Here is a 20,657-nt window from a genome sequence, read left to right as displayed (position 1 = left end):
ATTATTTTGAAAAATAGTGATTCACTTATTAATTTGTTACAAATTAATGACCATGACCAGTCCATAAGAGTCCATAGCCTCACTAGCAACTCTGTACTGTAGGTATTTAGTCATAAATCATTGTAAATCAGTGTTTTCCTTTGGCCTGTTGATGGCACTATATGAAATGTGAGGCGACCGACAAAGTCATTGTGATTAAACATCTGGGGACCATGAATGTCAGTGCAAAAATGTGTTTGAAAACACGGACTGATACTGCCATTCCTAAAACCATGCTGCTAATATAGCTACAAATGCTCACAATGTATCTTGTGCAGCTTTCTGTCTTCAACCTTAAGTTCATTCATATTACTTTGTCTAAACAGGACAATCAGAGCAACGTCAACATTCCCTTGATTTACTGTGAGAGCATAATTTGAATAAGTGGCTTTTACTGACAGTAATTCATTTAACTCTGAAGGCACAGCGCCAAGTTTACATTTAGTTTGTGGCACAACATTGATTAACATACAGAGATGTGCTTGTATCATTCACTCATTGATTCACAAAGGTCTCTATTCCCCATTTTTCTCTTTTAATTTCCTTGATGGGCTGAGACACAGGCTGGAGCCAGATACAAGCACTACTACTGACAGTCAGTGTGTTAGTCATAGTAAAGATCTAAGTGCGTGATTGTTGTAACTTTGACTTCAATCACAGCAGCTAAAGGTTTGGTGTCGAAGGAAGACGAACAAAGACAGCTGAAACACTATAATTTAACTGATCTGTTCTTATTCTCATGTCAATATTAGTTTGTCAGCTCCATTTGTTCCACAAGGCAGGCTGAATACTCTTACACACGCACACACACACACAAACACACACACACACTAACAGGCTTACATTTGCATGCTACACACTCTATAATCACAACCTGTGCCAAAAAGTGACAATCAATCCTAAGTTATAAAGACACAAAGATGCATAAACACACAAATACACATACATACTCACACACATCCATTTGAATAGGGCCAAAACATTTCACCAAGCACAAGTTGCTAGTCATTTCCAGGTGGAATAAGATGGTATTCAAATAGATGGCTGGTATTCAAGTGGAATGTTGATGTGCAGCTCAGACACCTGAACATAGAGCAAAATTACTACAATGTTCTTTTTATAGACGATGGAGAGCCTGAGGTTGCAGCAAACATGCTATTTAATGGAACCAATCAACAACCTGTCACTGGAGGTGAAATGGTATGCATCCAGACTGGAAAATCTTTCCTCTGATTTTACGGGGAAATAACGCCACAGTGTCATTTACATGCCATAAACCCAACAATCACCTGAAGACCTCACTCTCATCAGAGACCACAGCATTGTATCCGCTGGCATTTATACCACATTGGTCAGAAAACATGCAGAAGACAGTTTCAAGGATGTTGTGGTGGCTCGAAGACCTCCTAGCCATGATCGAGCAGGGGGGGCATTGAAGACGTAACAAGTCCCTCTCTCTCCTCGCAAAACCTCAGAGGCAATCATCTAATGGTTGGGGCTCACCGCACAGCTAAAGTGTCTACTCAGCAGCACTCTGCGTATGTACAGCCTGGGCTCCTGCCAGGCCATTTCCAGCCTCAAGCTTCATGGGCCAAGAATCTCCTCTGATGAGCGCACCTTCCTTACAACCACAACTACAGTACAGTCCATCAGCCTCTCTCTCTCTCTCTCTCTCACACACACACACACACACACACACTTCCACCCCTGCCCCGGCCCTGTTTTTGTCTTTGTCAAACAACCTGCGCTAACACACTGATTTTGCAGCCATGAGCGTTTCTGATGGGGGTCAGCCAGGAACCCTACCAGAGCTTTATCAAATTTAAGTGATGCTGCTTCCGATTCCCTTTTGTCAAATATAAATAGTGGTTGGAAAAGTGCCGGACTTGCAGTTTCCCCCACTGAGGGAGGAAATCACCTCTTTGCCAGCTGTTCATTTCCAGCAGGGCAGGTACCATATCGATGTGCGGCAGTAAACGCCCCATTGCATGGTGTATATAACTGTAAGGGCGGGCAGTGTGACTGTGTGGGCAGGTATGATAACTTATCCTGGATGGCCAGTAATGTGGAGAGAAAGAGGGAAGGGGGAGAAAGAGAGAGAGGGGGAGAGACAGACAAAGTGAAAGCCAGAGAGAAGCTGAGCTAAAAGACAATGTTTGAAGGTATCCTCTACCAGATAAGCTCAATCATTCCCCAGGCTCTTTACAAGCTAGAGAAAGGCTATTCATCTGCTCTTTTGTGCAGCCAAAACAGTTTGGTCTCCTCTGGCACACTGGCAGCCGAGCAGCATTGATGAAATCCATTTTCTTCTCTTTTCATTACACTTTACTGACTGATGCCTGCTGCTGAGCCCGTCCCGAAGCTGTGATGTAACCACCAGGATCTTGTTGTCCTTAAATCTTTGTGCCGCCCTGGTCCAAGATCCACAAGCACAAAAGTAATTTCCAAATAGTTTAAACTCCTCCGATTCAAATGAGACAAGAACAAATATAACCAATCCGATCAGACAGATAACAGACACTGTGTCAACAATGCTGCTGGTGTAGATTTTAAAGTACAAATTCATTGCCAAGCAAGGCATTTGAAGAGAGATCACATTACAATGCAATCAACACATAGCAATAACCCACAACTGCCAGCAATAATAGGACAAACTGCAGGAATAGACACATGCACTGTATTATAATAATAATAAACCATTATTAAAACGAGAACTTGTAAAATACTGTGAAATCAAAACAAAAAAAAACCCACAGGGAAAAAAGGAAAAAGAGAAAAGGCAGGAATCTCCTCCCACTGTGGGTCAGAGCAGTTAATGTAAAAAACACTTGGGTCTCACGTAAGTTTGGTTTAACCACCAGTTCACCAAAGCAAGCATATACTATTCAGCTCATTATTATGACAACTGTTATTGATGATAATTGATATCTTTCTGGTGTGTAAAATCAGATCCATTCTTATCCTCACCAGTTCCTCAATCTCTGTTTCTAACTCCACTGTGATGCAGCTGACGAAACCCAGAAACTGGATAAGGAGTGTGAAATGTAAGAAATTGTCTGGTTGGTGTTCACACACAAATTCCAATATGACGCAGGATAAAGGAGCTGAGAAGGTAATGTGTGGTGCACACATTGTAAAGTATACTGAATGATAGGTAGTCACAGCAGTGTGCATGATATCCACTGTCTCTGCAGGTATTTCCATTTGCAGCAGAAGGCATTTGCAGAGCAGTCTAAGCAGATCTGCATTCAGAAAATATTAGCAGAACCCTAAAATCAGCAGTTTGACTCATGGAGAGTGAGGGGAAATGGTTTCTATTCATCTCGTCTACATTTCAGCTGAAAAGCGTTGGGTTTCTTCCGCAGTAATTTAACTTTGCAGTAATCAGTCCAGTGCTGTGGACTGTCTGGATGAATCTATTTTACAGCTGCCAGATGAAGACAACTATGACCAGAGGAATAAAAATTCATACATATGAGGTTGTTAAAGTTTTTGTTTAAGGGAAAAGACACAAATAAAGCATACATGGTAACTAGTCAGTTTTTCTGAATCGTTTTCAGAGACATTGCCATTATTATCCGTCAATGCCCGTCAGATTCATTCCCAGCAAAATCCCAGAGGACAGTTTAACTTTACTTCCCATTTTCAGTGACAATCTTTGGAGAGACTTGGAGCGATATGTGGATTTCTTGTCCAAAATATTTCATGTTATTCCAAATAAGCAGAAGCCGCAGATGTCTGTTGTCGGGGAAACAAAAATATTAACTCAGCTTCTGCTGGCCTGGGTTGGGTTTCTATGTTGTGGTTATTGGGAAATGTGCTACCAGGTGGCTGTGCCCGTCACATCCATGAGCTGAGGTGTGAATACTGTCCTTCTTTGAAGGAAGCCAGATGGGATCTCCCTTGTTTTTCCAAAAGAGAGAGATGGTTTTCAAGGACTGGAGGGAATATTATCCTTCAGTCAAAGTATAAAACACATGCAAAGCTTCATGCAGTGGTAGCTTGGTAGGATTTTTTTTGGCGACATGTCAGATTACAAAAACAACACTGATATGGCAATTAATTACAATCATTAAATGATGATTTGGCCACTTGGATGCAGCATCAGCCATAAACAAAACACGACTATTCACACATCATAAGGTTCAAATGTCAAGCATGTTAGCAAACAACATGTCCAGCAGATACAGAGCAACCTCAGCATTCATTTGAAGATGAGCGGCTGCCTGCCTAATGTAAATCCAATATTCACTCTCTGTTAAGCTCCCTTGTTTCCACCAACTCCTTAGGGAAATATCTGCCTCTAAGTTCTCAATATGTTCACCAGCTAGTGACTAACTTTGTCTGTCTGTCCTTTGGTGCTTGGCAGGTGGCTCATGGTGGATTTTTTTTTAGAGGTAAAAGCTAGTGCTGGAAACAATGCTAATGGGAGCAATGAGAGTGAACCAAAACAATGAGTTTAAAAAGATGCTCAAAAAGCTCCACAGAGCTGATAATTCTCTGCTAGTTCATTATCATGAGCGACCCTTTTCACATTGCATGTAGTCATTTGATCCTATGTTGACATAAAAACTGATTTGCTGCAACTTTAAGGGGAATTGCTTTTCATTAATATAGCTGCTCTCACTCCCAAATGGTCGTTCTCTGGTCATTAGCATTTAATACTAACCACAAACTTATTATCAATTCCAACACAACTCCCAGTTTTCCAAGTCACACTTCACAGATACCACCCCCTTTTTTTGTTTGCCCATTGTCAAGGAGAGGTGAGCGGGGCCACCAACACAGCAGGTGGAAATAAAAGTTGAACCAGGGTCACACAGGAGGAGGATGGCCTCTCCACCAGCCCAGTCTTACAGATCGCCTTGTCCTTGGGCGGTTAAGGAGACAGACAGTGTGTTTGATGCTGATTGAGCGGGTGAGTGTGCTAATGGTTTCATCTGATGGGGAGTTCCTCAAACCACTGTCTTTTAGCTCGTCTCTCTCTTCTCTGTTTTTCTCATTTTCTCTCCCCAAAGCTCACTCTCTACTCAACATCAGATAATAATATGCAAATCAAAAGCCCTGAAGATGAGAATCCAGAGTTAGATGATGCTCATGATAAGTAATACACTTTCAATTTCAAGATTCCAGAGCTGTTGTTTTCAGTTCTTACCTAAATAAAGATGAAGCAAACTAAAAATGAATGTTAAGTCACAAAACTCATGTGGTTCACTACTTATTTTTCTTTATTTTACTTATGTTTTAGGGAATGTTAAAACGTTAGTAGGACTGCTACAAAAGAGGCATTGTTAAACTTGCTGTTGAGAGATTTGTTCTCTTACATAATTGCAGGTACATGCATAGAGGTTATTTTTACAGACATTACTCTAAACTTGCTGAAATTAAACTTCCTCTGAGTGATGGATACAAAATGTGCAGGCCTCAAACCTTTCATTATGCAGCATGATGCAATGTATCCTGTTATTCTCTCCAAGACAAGTGCCTGAACATATCAAGAGTAACAAACCTGGAAGAGCTAATCGTGTTCTCTATCTTTGTATCTTGGCTTCTTGAGTCTATTTATGGTCATTCCAAAATCATATTACTAATCCCAAAAAACAGTTATACAACAAAAAAGTATTTTCTGGGTCTCGGCATGTTACACAACATCATCCATATATGGAGTGGGAGAGACTACACCACCAGGCAGCAGGAGCCCACTCATCCAGGTGGGCCGCTATAGATTGGGTCTGTGTGTGGGCTTCACAACCAGCTGGCATCTTCTCTGCCTATTGATTGGATAAAAACATCAAAACAACTATAAGAGGAGTTTTACCCTGGAATGAGAAACTTTATGTAATATGAACACAGACTGTGAACTGCTTATTTGCTTCAGAAGTGCAAGATTTGTTGGGTCAAAAGCTAATGGAAAGTGAATATATGTCCAGGATATTGGAGTGTTTTACTACACCTGCTGTGTATTTGCGTTTGTTACTGTGATGCAAATTAAACAAACACATTTACTCAAGTACTGTAATTAAAGGTGCTATATGTAAGTTTTTGCTATCGCTACATAGCTAGTGTTAGCAGCTGTTTTCATACCAAGAGCTTCAGCCATCGCTGCATTTATAAGACAAGAGGTTAGAATACGTCTCCTGGGCAGCATTACTTCTTCATCCTCTCATGTTGGACTGAGGGTAGACTGGATGCTACAGTGACTCACTATTGCTAAATAGCAGTGTTAGACAGAAGGGGACAGAGATAGCTGGTTAGCATGCTAACTTCAGTAGAAGTGATAGAAATAGAAAAAAAACAAGAGTTAACATTGGTGCTGCTTTCCACCACTGAAGACAGCTCTTGGTGGTAAAGAAATTAAGTTTGATGCTGAACCTGCAACTAGACTGGTAAGTAAACAGCTGATAATACTAACATTAGCTATGTGGCGTCATCATATGTAGTATCATTATATGTTTTTTAAATGTTACATTAAAAAAAAAAAACATGATGAGCTCATAAAGTCATAAAGCCCATAAACACATTGTTAGGTTAAACCAGTGGTTCTGAACCTGTTTGGCTTGTGACCTTACAAAAAATAGGGTCTAGTTGAAGCTCCTCGTCATGTTTCAGATGTTTATGAGTTGTTAGCAGTTCCACCATGGAGTGATTTCCCCTCTTAACTTCCCAGATGGTTTCATTTAAATAAATGTTCAAAGCTCAATGGGATGAAATTATGCAACATTTCTCAAGAAGCAAAGATCAGAGAAAAGTCTAAAATATGAATACAAGTTGGTGTTGTGGACCTTTGTTTTTGCTTATTTCCTCTTCAATTAATCATCTCACGACCCCTCAGATTTATCTTGTGACCCTTTCGAGAGGCTGGACTAAACTACATAACAGTACATAACTTAGTTAAAAGTAGCTCCACCTCACTCAGCTACAATAAAATGTTGCTTACAGATTAAAAATGAATATTTTTAATACAACACTACTTTGTCCACATCTGTGTCAGACCTGACAAGCAGCAAACCTGTCACAAAGCTCTGTTAAATCACTTATTCTGCACACTTGTGCTGCTCCTAAGTCAGCCCTGTGTGTTCTGTATGATGATAAACAGATTTGTCTCTCTTGTTGAACTGAAAAATGTTGAACATATGGAGTCAATGGGCAGAGCATTGCTGTGCCCAGACCAGTTTGAGGCCAGGCCTTGAACAGGAGCACAAGGTCAAAGGGAGACTCTGACCTCTCACCTCTTCACTCCTCACAGCAGGAAAAACATTTAACCCAGACAGTCGAACCCAAACAGTTTAATGCAGAAAGTCTGGACACAGGCCAGATGAAATTAATGTTTTATACCATGACGAGACATGTCAGACTGAAACAAAACACCCTCCTTCTTTCATTCAAGTTTGACAAACAATCCTTAAAATACAACATGGAGAAACAGAATTGTCCAAAGAATAAATAAACCTCCAGCATTACAAAACAAAATGCTCTAAATGTGGAAATGTCTATCTACAGTCTATAAAAACCATCTTCTTTCTTAATCTCAGATTAATGTCAAATTGATTCAAATAATGACAAATTACTGAGCAAAACTTGGAGCCATGTCTTTAAAAAGAAATCAAATTGCTCTATGTCTTATGTAATTCCCGATTTATATCTTTTGCCCTGCCAAGAAGAAAAGCTGATCCTCTTGAACTTAAGGCAAATCCTCACCACTGAAGCACACACAAAGACGGAGGACGCTCCTGTTCAACTCGAATTTCCAGCAAGAGATATGAAAACTTTTCTCTCACCCGCAGCTCTTGGCAGCGTGCTGACCAGCAGAAGCTTTTATGTTATTTGAAAGCTCAGTGTATTCAATCAAGTGCAATGGGCAGTGAAATGCACTTCATCCCAGCACTAAAATCCAGACTTGGACATGAATTGATATAATTCCAGGTGATTCATCTTTTAAGAAAGACGCTCATAATACCTGAGTACTCTGGTGCCTGTTGAGGGATTAAGAGACTGTGAGCCTAATCCTGTCTGAAGGAATGCTCTTGGTTTACAGCTGGAGGTCTTATTGAGCTCTGAAGGAACTAAAGGTGGCAGGATGAATCCTACACTTATTCATTTTAGTTGGTTCATTTGTTCAATTCAATCAGACATTTTAAGTCGACCTCCAAAGATCTTCAGGTAACCCTGAAATGGTGATGAAACCAGGATTGTTCAAATACAACTGATTCACAAAAAATGTGAGTCTTCACACTGCAGGGTACTGATCACTGATTTTTGTTATGAACTTCATTAGGGTGAGTGATCTTACTATTAATAAACAAAACAGTACATGAAGCTTTAAATAATAAAAACAAACAACCTAACTTAACTCTCATCAACCCTGAGGTTAAAAAAAAAACACATGCTAGAAAATGTAAACAAGCAGAGATTCTGCACTGAAGATGGAGAAACCTAAGGGAAGGACATTAATACACACTTTTCTATGAATTTTATGTCAGATTCATGCAGTTTATTTGTTTACTTATTTCAGAATTTAAGAAGCATCTTTTTATGAATCCTCAGAATAAGCTAAATAAATGTGACTGTGACTGTTTTTTTGGGAACCCATTCTGGCCATTTAAATCATCCTGTCCAAAACCATTAAAGGCTTTTACTTTCCCCTTTGCTCCTGGCTTTTCTTTGAGTTTCTATGGAGACGGCTGCTGTTAAGTCTTTTGAATATGCAAGAGGTGAAACCTGTCAATTTACAGTCCTTAGCTGTGAAGATGCTGTTAAATTATGATAATGCTACTTTTATTAAGTACATCATCAATCATCGGCAACAAACACATCTCGAAGAGCAGCACATTTAGTTTTTACATCGTTTTCAGAAAGTGTTTCTGAAGTACTACACAGAATAATTTACAGTGCATATACAGGTGAGCATGGAGTCAGGATAATTTATGCAGAAATACAAACACAGACTTTGATTTAGAAACCATGATACGTGGAAAAAAGTAACATCTGGCTTAATATTAAGGAATGCAGAATGGGTACTGAGAATAAATAAACTGAAGCTTAATACATTAATTCATATTCTAACACCATCCCAGACCTTCTTGATAACCTGGTTCAATAAGATAACCTGAAGAAATAAACATTCCTGGGAAAAAGACAATGAAGTCAGTGCAGATTAAGACTTTGTTCTGTTTCCAACAAATATAGAAGGATAACAGACGAGGAAGCCTGGAATTGATTAGTAGCAAATCTCAAAAGTGCAATCTTGTGGGTAAATAAAATCCACCTTCAAAGAGGTCTAAAGATTCCTTTAAAAAAAAAAAGAATGTTTTTTTCTTCTGTTTTGTTTTGTTTATTACATTGAATCAGAAGAATTGCAAGTTGCAGTTTTTATTTTTGTTGCATTTGTCCTCCACCAGTGTTACATTAGGAGAAGCCAAAACTCTCTTAAACAGGAGGAGCCCTTTAGGAATGTGAATGTGTCTGAACTCAGACCATTAAATCAGTCACTCCTTACTAACTGAGCTCACATCCAAAATGAGATTACTTTGAGGAACTTCTGTGCTTTACCATAATAGGAATCTATTTCACCAGAAATACCTGTTACAAGAGAGGGGACTCTGTATGTGAATATGTTATCTACTTTTGACCTTAAACTTTTGCCTTACTGAACGTATCCTATGTCTATTATTATTATCCTTATTTTAGAGGACTACACATAGACTGGAGTTGAGTAGATCTTATTTCCATGGTTATTTACATTGGAACATATATGTCAAAGCATGTACATTGAGTCAGTTTTTTATTATTATATTTTTTTTCTGCTGCTATCAAATAACATTGCCCTTTTAGGCGCCTCAAGCTAAAAACCAACAAGAGAGTTAATGTGCTTTTGGCACTAAACTCACTTAATTATAATTGTCCAGTATAAGCACCCTCCCACACTGAGGAAAAACAAATACAAGACACCAAGGAGACGCAATTCTCCACTCCATCTCCACGAAGTTGCGCAAAATGAGTCGAAAAGATTCTGCGCCTTTTCTGTGGAGTCGAGGCTCTGCGTGTAATAATGCGTCATGTGCGCTTCATGCGCTCGCATTTAGGTATGTTCGGTCAGTATATGGCAGAGCTGCGTGTGGCGGAGAGGAGGCAGGGGATGATTGCTGCCCCCCTCACTTCTCCACTGAGCCCTCAGGAGATTGGAGCGAGGAGGACTGCATGGAGACTGCACGGCTGCTCAGTGAACGGTTGTCTCTGATAGAAACACCTCAGCGCTGATTTGACGAAACTGCAAACGCGCAGTCACACCATGCAGACTCGGGACATGTAGACCAAGTTTTATTTAATGTTTAGCAAAACTCTTTTGTGAGTTGCTGTTACAAGTCATCTGAAAGCCTGCTATGGAGGACCTCTTGAGTCAAAATGAGTGTAAGCACTGACAGTGTGACAAACTTTTGGAAAAATGGTTCCTCGGAACTCGACGGGACTCCGGACGCGTCTTCCCACGTCAACTTCACCAACAGCTCCAGGGGGAACCACACGGAGCCCAGCGAGGTGGACCTCACCCGAGCCATCCCGCTCGGCTTGGTGCTTGGGGCTTTTATCGTGTTCGCCATCGCGGGCAACATCCTCGTCATTCTCTCGGTTGTGTGCAACAGGCACCTGCGGACCCCGACGAACTACTTCATCATCAACCTGGCCATCGCTGACCTGCTGCTGGGCACCACGGTGCTGCCGGTGTCCGCCACTCTGGAGATCCTAGACTACTGGGTGTTCGGCAGGATCTTCTGTGACATCTGGGCGGCGGTGGATGTCCTGTGCTGCACCGCGTCCATCATGAGCCTGTGCGTAATATCCATCGACCGCTACATCGGAGTGAGCCACCCGCTGCAGTACCCGGGCATCGTGACGGAGAAGCGGGCTCTGCTGGCCATGCTCGGTGTGTGGGTGCTGTCGGTGGTCATCTCCATCGGTCCTCTGCTCGGATGGAAGCAGCCGCCGTCGCCGGACGACACGGTGTGCCCCATCACCGAGGAGCCGTTTTACGCGCTCTTCTCCTCCCTCGGCTCCTTTTACATCCCCCTGGTCGTTATTCTGGTCATGTACTGTCGCGTGTACATAGTCGCCAAACGAACCACTAAGAATTTGGAGGCAGGTGTGATGCGCGAGAGAATGAACTCCAGCGAGCTGACCCTCAGGATCCACAAGGGTTCTCAGGTGCAGGAGGAGCCCGGCAGTTCGGGCGCCGGCAAGGGCCGCGCGCACCAAGCGAGAAGTTCCCTCACGGTGAAACTTCTGAAATTCTCCCGGGAGAAGAAAGCAGCTAAAACTTTGGGAGTTGTGGTCGGCATGTTTACGCTTTGTTGGCTGCCCTTCTTTCTGGCCTTACCCATAGGTAGGTTCAACGGGTTACTGTTGCATGAAAATGAAACGTATGTTAACGAAAACATAACCCTCACCACTTTCCTCACAGCCAACTCGAATTAAAAAGACGTCATATAATTCAATTAGTTAATGAGACTTGCAGAGAAGATATTACAGTCATCTAAATGTCTGTAAGAAGTTAAAGGGTGGCAGTTAAAGAGCTGCAGGCCTTGTAAATCATATCTGTAGCTGACACCGGGAGAGTCCCCTGGGTGGCATTTTCTGCTTTGATTTGTCACCAAACCTACAGTGGGCTTTGATATACTGGAGTGGTCATTTTCTACTGCGGGAATAAAAAATAAAACCACCCATATATTATTGCAGCATTCAATATATAACGCAGTAGGAGTAGAGCTATATTTTATTTCTGACTGCACAGTCTCTGTATATGTAATTAAGTGAGTTTGCATCTTTTTTTTTTATCATATAGTCTTTTGTAAGATTTTCCAGTTCTGCACTGTTTACTCTGCAAAGCCACATCACTGACACTGTAGTCTCTGAATTCAGGGCCCATACTGAGGGAGAAAAACATGTTTGTAAGGGTCTGAGGAGGAACATTTTCTCAAGCTTATCCAAACATTATTAGTGTCACCTTTGCATTATTCCCTGAGTCTGAGTTAATCCTTTCTGATGCAACAAACACAGCCCTTGTGTGTGCCAAGTAAAGAGTAGGCACCCCCCCAGCCCCCACCCCGCCTCCTCCGCTCTGGACAGTTGATTCAGAGATCTGTGGGGCCTGTCCAGGCTCCCTGATGCCACTGAGGCTGGAAAGCATTCAACGCCCCGCTGACACGGCTGTTTAAAAAAACGCACAAGGAAATTAAACAATATATTTTGTGGCTAAACGCTCATGCCGCGGGCTTGTTGTGGTGAGGAGGTTAAGGAAACATTGAGTCTTTATTTACTGATGAAATTTGGTCAAAAGAGCTCACTGAACAGAGTCTGAACTACAAGCATGGCTGCTGTGATTTAGACGGTGGTTTGCCTGAATCCCTGATTACCAGGATCTCTTGTGGCGCTGTGGGTTTCAGCTATAAATGAATATTAGCACGTGTGTGTGTGTGTGTGTGTGTGTGTGTGTGTATATATATATATATACACACATTTACAGTGGTCATATGGGAATGTGTTTATGCCCCTGGCTTTAAGCTACGCTCATCACGTCCTCACATGGACACACACACATTAGTACCTGGGGCAGGATCACTATGCAGTGTCACATAGCTGGGATTATTTGCCACGAGGCATCTTCAGTGAGATACCGAAAGCATGTAACAAATGTAATTTTCCAAAGTTCTGATTTGTGGAGGCTTCAGAGAGCAGACTCAAATTGGGAGCGGGGGGCTAAGGTTCAGGATGGGCTTGTTTATGCAACACTAATCAACAAACTGCCAAGAAACCTCCCGAGGGTACGTTTCTCTTTACAATCTCTGGTGTAGCATACTGATACTTTGTGATAAAGCATCATGCAACCTTGTTTCATGCTATTTCAACTGGCATCAGAGATGTATGAAAGATAAGCTTAGCAAGATGTTTAACAGTCATCTGGTAATGAGTTCCACGTAATGCAACTACTATACATCTACTGTGTCAAAGCAGGACACTCTGATTGCTCTCTTCCTCTTCACCAAAACCTCCTCTATTTCCAAAAGAGGGATTTGTGGGAAACATAGTTGTTTCTTGGTTCTAGTTTGTGTCCCTGCTCACTGGTGTGACTCACATCTGAACTTAAACACCAGAAGTCTGATAGGGCAGCGGCACTCTGCTCGTGTTGCTCCCTGTGTATTCATTAGCCTCCACCCACAGAGTAGGATTTCCTGTCTCACACTTGTTATTACCTTGTTACTTCCTCTGCATACTGTCACTAATATGTAATGTATGTGGGAGCTTCTGGTCGGCAGTGTGTGTGTGTGTGTGTGTGTGTGTGTGCTCATGGCAATGGGTGGCACATGTGTCTTATTTGTATTTGTGCAGGGGTGATGAAATATTTATGCGTGTTTATGTGCATGTATGCAAATACGTATGCAAATACGTTAATGTATGTTTGGAGTGTTTGTGACAATGTGGCTGCAGCTGCTTCTCTCTCCTCTGTCAGTACTGATTCTTGAAGAATTAAAGATGAAAGCGAGGCATCTGCAGCTTAGAGAAATATGTGAACTCTCCCTCACAGTCATTAATCTCACCAATCAGATTCAAATTCTGTAAATACCTTGTTTTTGTTTTTGCACATAAATGGCAAGCATGCAGCCACCAGTCTCACAGTTGGAGTCATTCTTTTTCTAGGTTTTGAATTATCATGTCTCCTTTTACGCCTTTAACTTGGAGCAAAGTAAGGTATACAGACTCCAGGACTATAAACACTGCATCAAAGTTTTTAAGTTAGTGTTACTCTAGGGAAGCTGCCCCGGACAAAAAACAGCCCAAAGTTTCACACACACTCACTGAGCGCTGTCTGACTTGGCTTGTTTGTCTGTACGGGTGACATATCTAAACCTTAGAGTTAAGGTTACTTCATAACACATTCTTGTATCACATTATGAAAAAATGACACCATGAAAACGTTATTACAGTAATAATCAGAAGCTTGTGTAGACATTGACCAAAAAAAGGCTTTTTAAGAGGTCAAACCTTCCAACATTTTAAGCCATATTCTTTCTTTTCATTGACACTTTTATTAACCTCTCAAACCTCCAGGTCTCTATTATAACAGTATGTTGAGCTGTAGGGTATGGAATATAAAATATACCAAAATATCTAGATGACAGAATTTGTCAAACTTAAAAAAAATACATTCTATACTGATTTAGGCATCCCTGCAAAAATGTTGAGGTGTTTTTAGGCCACTGTTTACAAGATTGAATTTTAGAATGATTTCTGTCTGTGTGATGAGGTTTCTTAATTTGATTCACAAAAACATAAGCTACTCTGCCGTGGTAATTTTATCCAAGTTATCCAACAGTTTCTCATTTGAAAATGTACTATTTGACAATATATATTCATGTCACAATAATATTCCATAAATCACAATAGTAGATTTGATGTTCTCATTGAGCAGCTTAACATTGTTCATACACAGAAGTTTATTTTAAATACTCCAATTATAGAATATATTGCATATTGCAGAAATACTGTATGACATTGAAGATGTTACATTTTTCTATGTGATGTAGACAAAAATGGTAACTTACAGATCTGAGTCCTTCCTTGAAGCACAGCATTGTGTCTGTAAAACAGTAAAACAAGCATAAACGGATTATATATCATCGGAATAAACAGGGGGATACACATGTACTGTCTGCGTACATTTAGGGCCGCCACTAAATAACTAATTGTCATTATCTATTTAACTGGTGATTGCTTTTTCAATTACATAATTAATCATTTGGTCTATAAAACATCACAAAGAGGTGAAAAACACTAATTAACATCATCAGATTGATGTTCGACTCTTTCTTGACCAACAGTCAAAAATATTCTGTTTGCTCTCATGTAAGATTTTTGAAAAAAAGCAGCAAGTTTTCACAGGTCAGAGGGTGGAACCAGTCAGTGTTTGACACTACATGAAGAAACACTGAATTACATAAGAATTCGTCTTCATCTAGATGTTTCATTGAGCTGTTTTCTTTTGTCCTCATCTCCCAACTCAGCCGAAGAGAAATCATTAGCCCTCAGGGGGATACACGTGCTGTTTCATTGCACACATTTTCCCGTGGCTCTTTAACACCCAGCACAGGCACTAATGTCCTGTGAAGGGCTCGCATTTAGCAACTGGTGCAGGCAGCGTGCGAGCTCAAATGTGAGAGGAACCAACACTTGGAGGTGTTAACCAATTGTTTCCGTGGATATGTGTTTGTGGAAGAGATACTGTGTTTGTGTGCATCTCACACATGTGCATGTTTTTTTTTTGTGTGTGTGTGTGTGTGTGTGTTTTTATTTTTAAATTTTTTTGTGTGTGTTACATTGAGCTGGCCAGCTCCTTGTGCTCCGGGGGTAATTGAAATGGTCTTTGAAGGGGAAAAATAATGAGACTGTTAAGTGTCAAAGCGATGGAGGAGAAAGGAAGTGGCAGAGCTGAGCTAGAGAGGCCACAGGGCACCAGGGGTGAAGGCGAGGGTCCCTGGGATGTCAACCCAATTTTCCAAAAATAGCGTCATACTATGGTTTCATTGAAAGCAATCTGCGAGGGCAATAACACTCCTGTCTTTTTAGATCATGACATATTAATCATATTTATGGGTATATTATGAAACAGGATGTGTGAGTTTTGGGAGCAGATTGTGTGTGTGTGTGTGTGTGTGTGTGTGTGTGTGTTCTACATGGCACAGAATAGGCATTGCTTCTTCCAATTAGCGAGAATAACAGGATGCCTTGTTTTGTTAAGATTTTCCTGTGTTCCATAGTGAGATGTGTGTGCATGTGCCTATCCTCAGGAAGGAGGTGCAAACATTTCTCTAAGCAGATGGGGTGAGACCACCAACAATAACCCTCCCATGGTTATCTACATATCATTGTCTTGCAGCCAAGCCCCTCGCATCCTTTGCCGTTTATACTATAGGCTTTCAACATAAACACTCTTCACGGGACAAAAATGGACCACGTTCTTACACAACTTAAACATACAACCATGTACAATATCTGGCTACAGGAAGGTGTGTTGTCAATCCGATTTCCTGCTCTTTCATCCTGTGCCTGCGTAGAAAGGACATGGCCCATGCTGGCAATGACTCTCTTTGAGTCTCTGTAAGGACCTTCAGATGTTTAGGGGGCCCTCATGGGAGGCAGGCAGAGCAACACAGTTTAATGTCCATAAGAGATGCCTATAAAACAAATGAAGTGTCACACTTCATACTTGCTCTATACACTATTATAAGCTACCTTACACTGTACTATACATTGCTATATACTATACTATTCTACACGATACACACTATGTTTTCTGAGGCTCCTCAATGCCTGACTAAACCAAGAGATTTCAAAGTGAAAGTGCTAGTAGGTTCTGCCACACATAAGCTTAGGACCAATAACATCAGTTTATTATGTGAAGAAAAAGACGGGTATCTTATAAATTTGTCATGGCACAAAATAGAGCCTAAAGTATTAGAGCAAAAATGCCAAATATTCACTTGGGTTTTGATGTTTTTTCCTGTTTATATATCATTGTAAATATAATAACTTTGGGGTTTTCACTGTTTGTTGGATAAAACACGCAATCTGGGGCAAATTTTAGGGGCTTTTTTCACTAGTTATAAAAAAATAATTGATTAAATAGTTAACAGATGAATCAATATTGAAATTGTTATTTGCAGCCTCAGCACACTGCAAAGAAATATTTATTGATGCTTGAAGAAACAGATAATAAATGTGTTGGGGCACTTGGTATCTTGGTACTCCAACATCACACAGCTTTCTATTTATTACAGTTACTATGTACTATATACAATTACTACTATTATCTAATGTTGAAAAGTATTGCTAATTAGTCAGTCAGAACAGGAACTTAATCCACTGATTCGGTTTTGTATTGTTTTACACATATGTCAGGTAAGTTAGTTCAACTTCTTTATTTCACTGGTTTGTCTTTTGTTTATGATCAGTTTGATCATTATAAGATGAAAGAGAAAAAATTGCAGCCAGTCATTATTTTCAACCAGTTACTATCAAACTGACATAGGTTGATAGACAGAGAGAGAAATGAAAGAATGACAGAGTTTCAGTTCCACCTTACTCTGTATTCCAATCACAGACATAACTCACACAGTTATGTAATCAAAAGTTAAAGTGGCCGTCCAGAAGAGAAAATAGCATGTGAAAATACCAGCCACTAAGAAGAGATCTATTCATCTACAGTACAGGAGGCCAAGACACATTGAGACAGCATTCTCTAGTTTCATCTCACAGTCTGGCATTCAGAACATGTGCACACATAAACACACACACACACACACAATACAGTCAATTTGTTAACCTGGATGAAAGTGACTGTGTGACAATATGAGGAAATGTCGCTTCCAACTTTCATTTAGTTTAGTGTCTCAGCATTTTGCAACACAAACCGTGTGTGTTGTTTTGTTTTACCATATTCATGGGGTCCCACCAAGGTGTAGTGGGCTATAGTTGTGAGATAGGACAGCTTTGTGGGGACCGAAATGCTGGATGCCCACAAGTTTAAATGGTTGTTTGAAGGTTAAGACTTGGTTTTATGGTTATGGTTACAATGAGATTTAGGTTAGGGTCCCCGGAGGGATAGGTGTACAATGATGTGTGTGTATGTGTTTTCTCTGGATACTGAGTGGAAAAATAGACCCTCTGTGATGTCAACTCTCCACCATTGCAGGTATGCTGACAGGCTTTTGTAGCATAAAAAAGAAACAATGTGGGATGTTTTTGATCACTTTGAACTAATAACTCCCCCCTGCCTGTAACATTTCACACCAAGGCTATGTATGATGTACCTTGCACTGCTTAAGATAATCGTTAAAGCTGGTGATCCGATATTCATGAAGAAGCAAGCTGAGGTGTCTCTGTGTCTGCCTATAATGTATCTTAGCAGAGGTAATTTCACACTTGAAATCCTGAGATTGTCGTGCATCCTGAGTCTCTCCAGGAATGTGATATTAATTTAAGAATGTGGGTTGGTGTAAAGAAACACAGTTTTACTCACATCTGCCCACACACAAACACACAGGCTTTCTTTCTTTCACACTAATCTCACACTTGCTGTGCTTATTAATTCCCTGGTTTTATCCTCAGGCTTCCCTCTCTCACCTCATTAGCTTGTAAGATATTCTTCCTCTATTTCAGCCAGGCCACAGTCGGAGAAAAAGTGTAGACTAATGCAATGTAGCAAGTGGAGGCTAAACTCCTTCATTAGCATACACAACAAACCTGTTTTAAAATCTTTTGCAATGTTATTATTTCCACATAGGCACACACAACTTCATCTATGTATGTGTTTAAATGTTCTGCACCAACAGCACAACCTGAGAGAACAGATAACAGGCTGCCATTTCATTTCAAATGAAATGTCTACACCTTTTTCAAAGTAGCACATCTCTCCCACAGTGTATTTATCCAAAGGGGAATTTCAGGTCATGCCACTCTTTCTGTTTTCTTATGAAAGTGCTTCAAATGAACCGTGAAAGGGTAGCTACACTGGTTTTTGAAAAGGAAGCACTTTATCTGCTCATGAAGATCCTCCTAAGTACAAGGTCTCTCTTTAATGATAAATAACATGTGGAGCTGACTGCCCTCTCTGGTCTTTTATTCTGTTGCTTCATATCCTGCCTGCACGCAGTCAGTGTAAAAACTCTGTGATTCATAAGCAATGCTACCACCTACTGGGTAAAATATAACCTGCAATCACAGATTAACAGCCAAATGCTAGAATCTCAGTCAATGTAATACAGGCAGGGATGCACTGATCTGGTTCTACCCTGATTAAGCAGACCAGATATCCAATATGATGTAATCAAGCCACATTAAATACAGCTTCTTCATCCATATGTCAACATTTTATATTTCCAGCATCAACCACCTCCAGGCTTTAGCTCCATACTAAACATAGAGACACAAGAGTGGTCAGACTCTTAACAAGAAAGCAAACAAGAATATTTCTCATAATGTTGGAGTGTTCTTTTACAATTACCATTTCTCTCTCTGCCCAGGGTCTTTCAATGTGAACCTTCGCCCACCCGATCTCCTCTTCAAAGTGATCTTCTGGCTGGGCTACTTCAACAGCTGCCTGAACCCCATCATCTACCCCTGCTACAACCGCGAGTTCAAGCTAGCTTTCATTCGCATCCTAAGATGCCAGTGCCACCAGCGCAAGCGTCCTGGCTGGAGGGCGTACAATTACCGCTCCTCCAACTTCAGCTCCTCTGGAAACTCGCGCAAAGGCTCTACAGATCACAACTCCAGCTGCTTGAACGGCAGCCAGCGTACCCTGCCGTCGTCTGCCAGTCCAAGCCCCAGTTACCTGAGCAAGGGTCTGCCACCTTGCCCCGAGGGGGAAACATTATACATCTGGGGGGCAACCACCCCAACTCCTTCCACACCTAATCTGCTGCCTGGCAGCCCGGCAGACTGCCAGCAGAGATCTCTGAGAGGGGAGGTAAGAGGAGGGAAAGCAACTGAGGAGACTACTGGTAGTGTTTTCTCTTTTTCCTTCGGGAAGAACAGAGACAAGGGAGGGATGAACAAAGACAGCATCTCACCTGAGGACAAGGTGTGACTGTTGAGTCTTACTGAGCTGTGACCTGTTCATTCCTTATAATAAAAGTCACCTACAGAATGTGTGGACGTAGGATTTCACACAGGTTTGCTGCATTCACTGTACATGGTCCCATGATCATTCATCAATCAGTGGATTGTCATTGTCATTAGTGGTCAATGTAAGGTGAAGGTAACTAAGTATTGACTATGCTGCTGTATCACAGGTATTTTGTCCCATTTTACCGTATCTGTGGTTGACATAGATGGGAAGGTTTCTTTCGATGGACAGTGAGGGGTTGAAGACAGCTAATCAAAATCACTATTGGGACTGGAAAGACACCAGTGCATGCATTTTGATGAAACAAAAACCAACCGTCCCTTCACTCCTTTCAGTTAAAAATCCATGTCCCACCCTGTAAAAAGACTGAACATGACAATAAAACCTGACTCGTGTAAAATGTGTGATAAGACAAATGATCACCTTTCTGTTGCAGTCACTTGATATCTTCATGGTATGTTGTGGAAATAAAGTATAACCTGGTTTATCTGCTGTGCGCACAATCTTAAGATATCATCTTATTTGTATGTGTGATGTTCAAAAAGTCCTGAATATCAATATTAGAAATGTGATTGATATATGAATAAACCTAGAACATTGCTCAAATGCTGCTTGGAGGCAAACTCTTAATCTCTCTGTAACTTTACCTTCTGGATGTGTTAAGAACTTGCACCATTATGTATTTTCATAGATATTAATGTCAGTGATGATAAAAGACCAGCAGTGGATCTTATTTGTCTAAAGCAGACATATGTCCTGTCACAGTGTCTGAGGTAAAGAGCAAACATTAGGTCATGATTTAAAGGTACATTTCCAGCGAGCACAGATACATGCAAGGGTTAATTGCTCGTATAGACAGGGACCTTCGATCACAGCTCACCGCAAGACATCTAACTGTATATACCTACCTGTTCACTTACCTCATAGCCCACTGCCTCCTGGTACA

General features: G+C 40.9%; 1 protein-coding gene across 1 annotated transcript; it reads left to right on the top strand.

Moving 5' to 3' along the window:
- The first annotated feature begins 7,323 nt into the window (after positions 1-7,323).
- Positions 7,324-20,214, top strand: LOC108882953 (alpha-1A adrenergic receptor). The gene is made up of 2 exons (XM_018675757.2): positions 7,324-11,413; positions 19,107-20,214. Exons 1-2 carry the CDS (start codon positions 10,441-10,443, stop codon positions 19,670-19,672), a joined length of 1,539 nt encoding a protein of 512 aa, XP_018531273.1. The 5' UTR covers positions 7,324-10,440; the 3' UTR covers positions 19,673-20,214.
- Positions 20,215-20,657: the final 443 nt, after the last annotated feature.

Source organism: Lates calcarifer, linkage group LG8, assembly GCF_001640805.2.
Source record: "Lates calcarifer isolate ASB-BC8 linkage group LG8, TLL_Latcal_v3, whole genome shotgun sequence".
Lineage (NCBI taxonomy): Eukaryota > Metazoa > Chordata > Actinopteri > Centropomidae > Lates > Lates calcarifer.
This window is presented reverse-complemented; position numbering and strand designations above follow the sequence as displayed.

Bases quoted from the DNA above. Each gene is read 5' to 3' on its own strand.
- LOC108882953 (XM_018675757.2), top strand. From the start codon at position 10,441: ATGAGTGTAAGCACTGACAGTGTGACAAACTTTTGGAAAAATGGTTCC. The intron at 11,414-19,106 runs GTAGGTTCAACG...CTCTCTGCCCAG, and splicing joins CTTTCTGGCCTTACCCATAG to GGTCTTTCAATGTGAACCTT.